The sequence below is a fragment of the Colobus angolensis genome, unplaced genomic scaffold (genome assembly GCF_000951035.1).
Source record: "Colobus angolensis palliatus isolate OR3802 unplaced genomic scaffold, Cang.pa_1.0 Scaffold49, whole genome shotgun sequence".
In the NCBI taxonomy this organism is placed as follows: Eukaryota; Metazoa; Chordata; class Mammalia; order Primates; family Cercopithecidae; genus Colobus; species Colobus angolensis.
In genome coordinates this window covers 380,420-391,700 of record NW_012118376.1, presented here as the reverse complement: position 1 = coordinate 391,700, position 11,281 = coordinate 380,420, and the positions used below count along the sequence as shown (strand labels likewise).

At 39.7% G+C, this 11,281-nt stretch overlaps 1 protein-coding gene across 1 annotated transcript in view; it reads left to right on the top strand.

Annotated features, from left to right (window-relative positions):
• JMY (junction mediating and regulatory protein, p53 cofactor) overlaps positions 1 to 11,281 on the top strand; it is a 105,415-nt gene that overhangs the window by 66,939 nt on the left and 27,195 nt on the right. Inside the window, exons 5-7 of the mRNA XM_011959206.1 lie at positions 1,831 to 1,996; positions 2,352 to 2,539; positions 8,340 to 8,426. Coding sequence (XP_011814596.1) covers positions 1,831 to 1,996; positions 2,352 to 2,539; positions 8,340 to 8,426 — 441 coding nt within the window. The remainder of the gene's footprint in view (positions 1 to 1,830; positions 1,997 to 2,351; positions 2,540 to 8,339; positions 8,427 to 11,281) is intronic.

The following is an 11,281-nucleotide window of genomic DNA, read 5'->3' as shown; positions in this document are numbered from 1 at the left end:
TTAGATATCTTACCTGTTTGTATGCTGTGGTTATAGAGAGTGTGGGCACAGATATTGGAACAATGTATATCCTACAGCTGTGTTTCCAGAGCTGGGCAAGAGCCCCAACAGAGTATGAAAAGGGATGTTTATCATCTAAAGTGGCAAGTCCACGAGTCTCAGGGCAGACACTATTCCTTGGTTATTTTATGACTTAGGACAAAAACAAGAGTTCATATTGTTCACATTCCCCTCCCTAGCCGCTATAATTAAACCCACTTTGGTGGTGTTATATTCATTGTCACCCATAAAATATTCCCTAATGCAGCAGGATCATTCACAGTCTTACACTTAGATAATCTATTAAGTATCCGTTTATAAAATATTCATAAAACAAAGTACCACTGTATTTAATTCACCTGGTTATTTTTCAGTTTTTACCACTGCACATTTAGACTGGAGCCTAACCATTGCTTTTCAGTTCAAGATTCTTGTGAAAGGGATTTGAAATTATATTTTAAGAAAAAAATATTCTAGGTATTGGGTAAGACTGTATAGATACCTAGACTGTAAAGCAAAAGCTGGAATTTTCTTTAAAACATATTCTTTTTATATGCTGACAGATTTTACCAACCTCACCAGACAAAAGGGATCATTTAGGAAAACAAGAATTCACTGTCTTTTTCCCTGTGGGTTGTCCCTGACAGTCAAGTATTTCTTTGGTATTCTGGGACCCCAGTGATGTCTCACATGAGCTCGTAAACAATAATCTTAATAATTTTTCGTTTTGTTCCTCCTGTGTCCTCCTTTGAAGGTCACTCCTTGGGAAACCACTTGAATCCAGGGCTCCTCACCGTTGCTCTGTTGGCTCTGAGGGCACACTGATGCCCATGTCGGGGCTTTCCTGGAGCTTCTAAGCATGAACCTTTAAACTACCAAAGCAGTGGTGCTATGTTCTTGGGAGAATGCTTACTGTCTCTAGAGAACTAGGCTTGTCCTTCACATCTCACTGACTCCTGAAAAGCCATTCCTTTGGCTTCTTTTATCTGCCTTTCTCCATAGAGCCAAATAGAAAGCCATAGAAATAGTAGGATTAGGAACCTGTTACCTAAAGTACACTTTCCCCTTGGTGGTTTCATTCAGATTCGTGGCAAAAATTTTCCCACTCCAGGACCAAGAACCGACCAACCAAGCAAACCTCACAGAAGACCATCCACCACTTTATGAGCCATGCCCAGAAATTTCTGGATCTCACTTTAAGTTCAGCTTAGGATGTTGATTACATTTATCTAAAGTGATACCTTACGGATTGCAAGGATTTCTGTCTAAAGCAATTGTCTTCTGCTGTTCCACTCACGTATTCTCACCTCACTCTACAGTCAACAGATCCCAGAACCCAGCCAGTCTGTGACCATGGAACAAAGCAAAACCCCAGAAATGTGGCATTAACCAGCTTTTACCATTCTTGTAAATATCTGAGAATGGCCCCGTCATTTTCATATATCTCTATGAAAAGAGCAACTACATAACTTAGCATCCACTTTTGAGAGGGAAAGCATTTATATCCAGATGATACATGTATTATCACCATAAATATCCATAAGTATAACATAAATATTAAAACCTTATTTTTACCATATTTGCCTACTTCCACCATATAATGATTTGATTATTAATGTTTTTTATATATATATATTTTAAAGTCTAGATTCCATGCCTACAAGTTTCTTTCTGAGAGCAGTTACTTAGTAGGTTTATGCTCTCTGATTAGTATTAATTTTTAATACTAACTTGATTTTTTTTTCTTGTCCCCACCAGCTAGAAATATTTTAATTTGTATTTTCAATGCAGATGCAGAGTTTGCGGGGTGGTACAGAAGCCATAGCCCGATTGGATCAGTTAGAAGCTGACTATTATGACCTGCAACTTCAGTTGTATGAAGTACAGTTTGAAATCTTGAAGTGTGAAGAGTTACTATTGACAGCGCAACTAGAAAGCATCAAAAGACTTATATCAGGTATGGCGTGCATTTAACCACTTAAGTTCACAAAAGATTGAATATGTGAGAAAATACATATGGACACCAGGTGTGTTTATTCTGTTAAGACATTTAAAAAATTGTTTTCTATAGGGATAGTGTTGGAGGGGTGATTTCGAGCATTTATTGAGCACTTACTGTTTACCAGATACTGCTGAACACTTTGCATACATTCACTCTATGAGGTGTATTAAATAATCACCATTTACAAAGAAGTTTAAGAGGTAATGGCTTTGCCTGAGGTTACAGAGCCAGTAATGAGATTAGAACCCTGTTCTGTCCAAACCCTAGCCCATATTCTTTACCACTACTCTTTTTTGCTGTTCTATAACAGAAAAAAGAGATGAAGTGGTGTACTATGACACTTACGAAAGCATGGAGGCCATGCTGGAGAAGGAAGAGATGGCAGCATCTGCATACTTACAGAGAGAAGAGCTGCAGAAACTTCAGCAGAAAGCACGCCAGCTGGAAGCAAGACGTGGACGGGTGTCCGCCAAGAAATCCTACCTCAGAAATAAAAAGGTATTTAAATATTGCTTTTGTTCATTACTTATTCTTTTATCCATATCTACTATTCTCATCTGTTTTGTCCTTAAAATGTGCATATGTTTTAAAACTAAGCGCAATCTCTTATCAGGGCTCAGTGCGTTTATAGTGCTCTGAGAATTGCCCTCTTAAACACATTGGAACAGCCAATAGTGTTCTCTTTACCTCAAGAAACACTAACACTGACTCTGCTAAAGGGCACGACTACAGGATCCCTAATAATGTGATTCCTGGCTCCCTTTTTGTTTAAGGAGGCCCAGGGATGTTTTTTACAAGCTGTGATTCTGACCTTAATCTTAAAGGAGTTTTATAGATTGTTATTTCTTTGTTTAACTTTGATTACATTTCAAAATGTTTGATTCTTGATATTTGGAATAGCTCATTTTGTGTAAATGTGATTCTTCCTGTGTCTTAAAAAATGTTTTGCACTCTAGTCCAGATGTTAACTATCATGGAGCTGTTTCTAGTGCAGAGTTGGAATCTGGAACTAGCTCTCCAACCTAGACCAAACTGATGACTGTGTGGTACTGATTTGCTTTAAGCTCAAATGTTATAAAATATGCCATGTTCTCTGAGAACCCACCTTCCTGCTCTTTACTGCATTCCAAGACTACCACTTCCTTATTCCATGGCTACCACTTCCTTATTCCACAGAAAATCAATACCTTTGCTTTTTGAAATAGATAGCTCTTGCACATTAAAGAAACTCAGGCAGGCATGTCTCCACAGTAAGTCAGGAACCCAGGACCTTCTATCACATTGTCCATCAACAGAACAGTTACCTTGCCATCCAGAGCCATGACTTTCACATAATTATGTGCCTTTGCACATAATTTCCCCGTGATAATGGTAATTGAAACCCACTGCTGTATCAGCCCTAGTTGTGAGCTTCATTTCATGTTCCAGTCTGCACCAACCAGGTAAACATTGCAGGCTCAGCACGGTGGCTCATGCCTGTAATCTCAGCACTTTGGGAGGCTGGGACGGGTGGATCACCTGAGGTCAGGAGTTCGAGACCAGCCAACATGGTGAAACCCCATCTCTACTAAAAATACAAAAAATTAGCGAGGCATGGTGGCATGCGCCTGTAATCCCAGCTACTTGGGAGGCTGAGGCAGGAGAATCACTTGAACCCAGGAGACGGAGGTTGCAGTGAGCTGAGATGGCACCATTGCACTCCAGTTTGGGCAACAAGAGTGAAACTCCGTCTAAAATAAAAAAAAATTGCAGTGATTTCAGCAGGTCCTATAGAACAGTTTTAGGGGAGAATGAAAAGTAAATAAGATTTTAGAAGAGCACACTTTTTAGGAATATTAGTAGTATTTTATATATTACTTTTAGGTGTATAATGCAGCACTTTTGAGATTCGGAATTTGCAAACCTGCAAGTTTTTGAAAATGCTATGCAATTCAGACTTAATTGAAAGTCTGATTTCATTTTAATTCACCAGTATGCTAGGCACATTGTTAGACTTAGGATACAAAGATGAGCATAGCATAGTCCCTCCTCCTCCCAGTCTTGTAGAGAAGGCAAACCAGGTGAACAGATGAGTGTTCTGCTGGCCAAAAACAGAGCAAGAGCAGGGAGTGAGGAAAGGCTTCTCTGAAGAGATGACACTTGTATTGGCTTTTAACATCTGAATAAAAATTGGCCAGATTGATGGTGTTGGGGTAATTACAAGCAGGACAGAATAGTTCTTAGCAAAGACACTGAAGCGGAACATAGGATGGTTTGTCAGAGCATTCTACATTGTAAGACATGCTGCAGGGCGGGGACCAGGTTACAGGAAATTTTACATACCACATTAACAAGCCGGAGCTTTGTCTGTAGTATAAGTTAAGCACAGGGGTAATATGAACAGATTCACATTTTAGCAAGATAAGGCAACATGAAAAATAGGTTAGAGGGAGAAAACATGGAAAGGTTCTGATTGGAAGGTGTCATTATCCTCCACCTCAATAACGTTGAGAGGTTAAGACTATGAAGTAAGTGAGTACCTGTGCAGGCTAAGAGATGGACAGATGTTGAACTCTCTAGATCTGACACTTTGCAGAAAAAGTTAGTAGGATTTAGTGATGTGGTGAAGGAGGGAGGAAGAGCCATTCTCTATCAGCTCTCTGGTTTGTGGATTGGGCATTGAGGTAGATGGTGGTGTCACCAACCAAGATGGAAAACCCAGAGGAAGAGCACATATGGGTGGGAGGTGATGAGCTGAGTTTTAGACTTGCATATAAGAGGTCTTGGGCATCCAGGTAGAGATGGCTGTGAAACAGTTGAGACAATTGGGCACCTGGGTCTTATAATATAAGAGTGTATGAGATGGTCTCAAAAGAACACAGTGAGCAGGTGATTTTTAAAAATATTTTACTTAGTTTTTATAGAGACAGGAGCTCACTATGTTGCCCAGGCTGGTCTCAAACTCCTGAGCTCAAGCAATCCTCAGCCTCCCAAAGTGCTGGGATTGCAGGTGTGAGCCACTGTGCCCAGCCTGAGAAGGATATTCTTAGGAATGATGGGGTGGAGGTGGGAGGCTGATAGGAAAGAGCAAGGGAAGGTGGTGGAGCAGGGTAGACACATAGTTTGAGGAAGAAAAACCTTCATTATATTTAATATTTGTAATTCAGGAAGCAAAACGTTCTTGGCTAGGGGTGAGAAAACGTTCTTGGCTAGGGTGTAAAGGGCACAGGTCATGAAAGACTGAGCTGCTATGATGTAGTGTGAGGTGAAAGGCTCTAAGGAAAGAACGCTGGGGAACATTTGAGAGTGTGTGCAGAAGAAAGGGATCAAAGAGAAAATAATCGCAGTTGGAAGAAGCAGGAGAGCTTGAAGTCACAGAAGTGAAGATGATGATTCCACACAACAGGGTGGTCAGCAGGCTTAGGTGTTCCAGAAAGGTAAAGGGAGAAAGAAATGACTCCATGACATCCAATATTGGTAGACTGTTGGGGCCTTATGTTGAGAGTTTTGAGAAAAGTTGGGGGCAAGAAGTAGATCTCAGTGGTCTGAAAAGGGAGTGCAGCAGAGGTCTAGAGCAGTGACTGATGGAATAGCAAAGGAAACTGTACAGGTGAGGGGTGAAGAGGAGCAACCTTGGTGACCATGTCCCACAAAGCTGTTGTACTCTTCTAGCAGCATTAAGAGCCTCAGGCTGAACTTAATACCAGCTTAATACCAGCTCTTCCCTTGTTGGTAAGTGTTAGCTCTTATCAATTTAATCAGTATTCTTCAGTCTTCATTTCTATGTTAATCTAAATCTGAAGTAGGGAAACCCAGCACTGGAGAATCTCTCCATTTACACTTGTATGCTTGTACCCCAAGCCCAGCAACTGAGGTGGCAGAACTGCAGAGGGAAGGAGGAGTGAAATAAGGAAGGGTGGTGAAAAGATAGGGAATGAGAAACACTAAGTCCTAAAAGAAAAGCTACTGAGAAGATGAAATATACAAGGAAAAACAAATGCCTCCCCATGTAACATAATCCTATATTGCCTCGTTTACATGTTGACATGCCCAAGGGCACTGGCTTCTTGGTTTCTCTGGCACTCATCCTAAGATTGCATACACAGTTCATGTCCTGCCTCACCCCTTGAAAGAGTGGAGATAGGTGGTCTCCAGCTGTGCTGGTGAAGTCAATGCTTTGTGATTAAACGTTTCAAGAAGAGTAACAAAAATTACGATTTTCTGGCCGGGTGCGGTGGCTCAAGCCTGTAATCCCAGCACTTTGGGAGGCCGAGACGGGCGGATCACGAGGTCAGGAGATCGAGACCATCCTGGCTAACATGGTGAAACCCCGTCTCTACTAAAAAATACAAAAAAAACTAGCCGGGCGAGGTGGCGGGCGCCTGTAGTCCCAGCTACTCGGGAGGCTGAGGCAGGAGAATGGCATGAACCCGGGAGGCGGAGCTTGCAGTGAACTGAGATCCGGCCACTGCACTCCAGCCTGGGTGACAGAGTGAGACTCCGTCTCAAAAAAAAAAAAAAAAAAACGATTTTCTTTGTTTTTTATCTTCTTTAATCCTCCCAGTAGTCAAATGAAATCTAGAGAGCTCAGAAAATTAGAATCATTTTCATACTTTACTTGGTGGCAAAACCAGACCTGTGCTATCATGAAGTTATTTATTGTCTTATTTTCACTTTGACAATTCATTTCACTATTATTACTTATTATGGGATATGGTTTCAGATCTTGGATATATATGGTATATACAACTTACCACCATTCTGTAAATTATCAAAAAACTTTGAATTTCAAAACATGTCTGACCTCTGTTCTAGATAAGGGGTTGTGAACCTGTATCCTCATTTATAAGCAAGGGAACCAACGCTACTAGTAGTGACATAAATCACCTAAGGAAAAGCAGCTAATATGGAGCAGGGGTAAGATTCTGTCCTGGGTCCGTGACACTCAGAGACCTGAGTTACTGTATCACCTTGTCATGATGCTATCTAATGCTCCCTTTGTTTTCCCCATTGCGCTGGATAGATTCTTGCTAGGCAACAGAGTGAACCAGAGTGAGTAAAGAACATGATGTAAAAAATGACATTTTGCTTTAAAATACAGTTTACTGACTTCAAAGGTTATTATTTGACTTTCTCTGATTCAAAGAGTGATCATTTTAGGCTGAGCATGGTGGCTCACGCCTGTAATCCCAGCACTTTGGGAGGGCAAGGTAGGCGAATCACTTGAGGTCAGGAGTTCAAGAACAACCTGGCCAACATGGTGAAACTCCATTTCTACTAAAAATACAAAAATTAGCCAGGCATGGGAGCCTGAAGTGGGAGAATCTCTTGAACCTGGGAGGCGGAGGTTGCAGTAAGCCAGAGATTATGCCACCGCACTCCAGCCTGGGCAACAGAGTGAGACTCCTTCTCAAAAAAAAAAAAAAAGCAGATCATTTTAGTATTGCTTTGGAATGTTGGAGACTAACCCTTTTATCTGGAAAACTTCTCCAAATCATTTACTTAGGAAAGGACACAGGGTAATGAAGATTTAGCTTGGTGCTGGTAAAAAGTTGCCAGAATATAGTGCATTATTTTATAAAGTAGTGCATATCTCATAGTTATTGTAAAAATCTTGTTTTATATTGTGATTGGAAAATATATGCTTTTTAAAAATAGTTTCCAAATAATTTTGATAATTTTGACTTTCTAGTCTTCCAAGTCTCTTACAGCTCTTATGTCTGTGACCAAAAGATTCAGATCCCATACTATTTAAGCCAGTCTGGACAAAAAATTCATGGTCTTTAGCTTGTCAGAGAGAGCTTAACAATACATATTTTATATAAGTAAATACTTTCCTATTCTTTTTTGCCCAGACATGTTTAAAGAGTATAATGAAGCCAGGTGCCATGACTCATACCTGTAATCCCAGTAATTCAGGAGGCTGAGGCAAGGCGATTACTTGAGGCTCGGAGTTCAAGACCAGTCTGGGCAACATAGTGAGACCCCGTCTCTCAGAAAAAGTATAATGAGACGTGGAATCTTCTAAAAGAGACCTTTCGGGACAACCCCCTTCAGTCCACGTTGCCCCACCTCTCCTCCTTCAAAAAAGAGAAACCAGGTGGTCTATAGAAGGTAACAGTCTAATAGAGGAGTCTTTTTGTAAGATCCTGATTACTTGGCTTTTACAGCTTCAGTAGTCCAGATAAGAAACAAGAGGTGGTCAGTGTGATACTTTGTTCTGTAGGTGGTATATATTAAGATCAAAACTTAACCTTGGTGTGGTGTTCAGAGTCTTTCAAGTTTCACTTGTATTAAAACATATTTTATGTATTTACAGGAAATATGTATTGCAAAACACAATGAAAAAATCCAACAGCGCACTCGGATTGAAGATGAATATAGAACCCATCACACAGTACAGCTAGTAAGTTTGGACTCGAAAATTTTGAACAAAACTTTATTTTTTACATGTTTTAGAGTGGATAAAATCTGTAGAGAATGATAAAAAGCTTATAACTGGACGTTAACATTAGTTCAGTTTATATAATGATAAGTTTTTAGGCAAAACTGATTGGAGAGTACAGAGTTCCTGTACCCTCAACCCTCACACGTAGCCTCCCCTACTGTAGCATCTCATATACTCCTGTCCCCACATTTGATAGCCTTTCTACTGTCGACATCCCCCAGAGTGGCATATTTGTTAAAATCAGTGAAACATTGGACATCACCATTCCCCAAAGTCTGTTGCTTACATTAGGGTTCTTTCTTGGTGTTCTGTGTTCTGTTGGTTTTGACAGTGTATAGTGACATGGATCTGCTATTATAGTATCGTATGGAATAATTTCACTGCTCCAAAAATCCCTTTGTTCCACTACTCATCCCTCTCTCTCCCCAAGCCCCTGGCAAACACTGATCTTTTTATAGTCTTCATATTTTGCCTTTACCAATGTATAGTTGGAATGATACAGCGTGTAACCTATTCAGTTGGCCTCTTTAACGTAGTAATGTGCATTTAAGGTTGCTCCATGTCATGGCTTGATAGCTCATTTTAGCACCAAATAATGTTCCACTGTGTGGATGTCCCACATTTTGTTTATCCATGAGCCTATTGAAGGACATCTTGGTTGCTTCTAAGCTTTGGCAGCAATTAATAAAGCTGCTATAAACATCCATGGAGGACTTTTTGTGCACGTAAATTTCAGCCAATTTGGGTAAATAACAAGGAGCATGAATGCTGGAGAGTATGGTAAGAGTGTATTTAGTTTTGTGAGAAACTGCAAAACTGTCTTTCATAGTGGCTGTTCCATTTTGAACTCCCACCAGCAATGAAGGAGAGTTCAGGTTTTTCCACATCCTCTCTAGCATTTTACTATTGTCATATTTTTGAATTTTAGCCATTCTGACAGGTGTATAGTGGTATATTTTGGTGTGTGTGGGTGTGTGTGTGTTTAAGAGATGGAGTCTTGATAGGTTGCCCAGGTTAGCCTCAAACTCCTGGGCTCAAGCAGTCCTCCTGCTTTAACGTCCTGGGACTACTGGCATGGACTGCTGTGCCTGGCTTTTACTGTTGTTTTAATTTGCAAATCTCTAATGCAGATATATAGACATATAGATACATATACAGAGAGAGAAAGAGTGCATCTGTTCAAATGCTTACTTGCTCCTGTATATATCTCTAGTGAGGTGTCTGTTTAGATCTTTTGCTCTTTTTTTTTTTTGGAGTCTCATTCTGTCGCCGAGGCTGGAGTGCAGTGGCACGATCTCGGCTTACTGCAACTTCCATCTCCCGTGTTCAAGCAATTCTCCTGTCTCAGCCTCCTGTGTAGCTAGGACTACAGATGTGCATCACCATGCCCAGCTAATTTTTGTTTTTAGTAGAGACGGGGTTTCACCATGTTGGCCAGGCTGGTCTTGAACTCCTGACCTCAAGTGATCTGCCCTCCTTGGCCTCCAGAAGTGCTGGGATTACAGGCATGAGCCACCATGCCCAGCCTTTTTGCTCATTTTTTAAATTGGATTTTTATTTTCTTATTGTTGAATTTTAGGAGTTCTTCATTATTTTGACTTACACTCCTTTATCAGATGTGTCCCTTTGTTTTGCGAATATTTTCTTATGATCTGTGGCTTGTTTTCTCATTCTTTTGACAGTGTCTGTTGCAGAACAGAAGTGTTTTACTTTTAACAAAATCCAGTTTACCAGCACTTTCTATCGTGGTTCATACCTTCAGTGTTGCATCTAAAAAGTTATTGCCAGTCCCCAAATCAGCTAGATTTGCTCCTATGTTATCTTCTAGAAGTTTTATAGTTCTGTGTTTTATATTTAAGTCTGTGATCCATTTTGAGGTAATTTTTGTGAAGGGTATAAGGTTTGTGTCTAGATTTTTTTTTGGCATGTGGACTTCCTGTTGTTCCAGCACCATCTGTTTAAAAGACTATCCTTTCTCCATTGAATTGTCTTTGTTCCTTTATCAAAGATCAAATGATTCTGTCTCTTCAGTCTATTTTTGGGTGTCCTATTTTGTTTCATTCATCTAGATCTTTTGCCTCTCCATATGAGCTTTAGGATCAGCTTGTCAGTAGCCACAAAAAATAGCTGGGATTTTGATTGTGACAGTGTTGAATTTATAAGTCAAGTAGGGATGACCTAATATGTTTTTCGTTTTTTTCATTTTAAAATACTTTTCCTCTAGGTTTTTTTGCTTTTTAATTATTATTTTTATTTTAACCTCTACCTCCTTCTCCTATACCTAACATCTTAGTATTGAATATTCCTATCCATGAACAAACAATATTTTTCATCTATTTAATTCTTTGATTCTTTCATCAGAGTTTTATAATTTCCTCATAAAGATCTCGTACACCTTTTGTAAGATTTATACCTAAGATACCTAAGTCTGTCTTCCTCTTCTTTGTCGGGGAGGTGGTAATATAAATAGTATTATGTTTTTAATTGAAAACTCCAATTGTTCATTGCTGGTGTGTTACAGAACAATTGACTTTTGTTAATCAAGCTTTTTCTTATAATCCAGATTTGTCAGTTTTCTCTCAGATTTTCTACATCTGTCTGCAAAGGCAGTTTTATTTCTTCCTTCCCAATCTGTATAGCTTTTATTTCTCTTTCTTATTGCATTAGCTAGCACTTCAGTATAATGTTGAAAAGGAGTGGTAAGGGAGACATCTTTGTCTTGTTCCTGATCTTAGCAAGAAAGCTGTAGTTTCTCACCAGTAAGTGTGATGTTACTTGTAGGTTTTGGGATGGATGCTTTTCTTTTTTTTTTT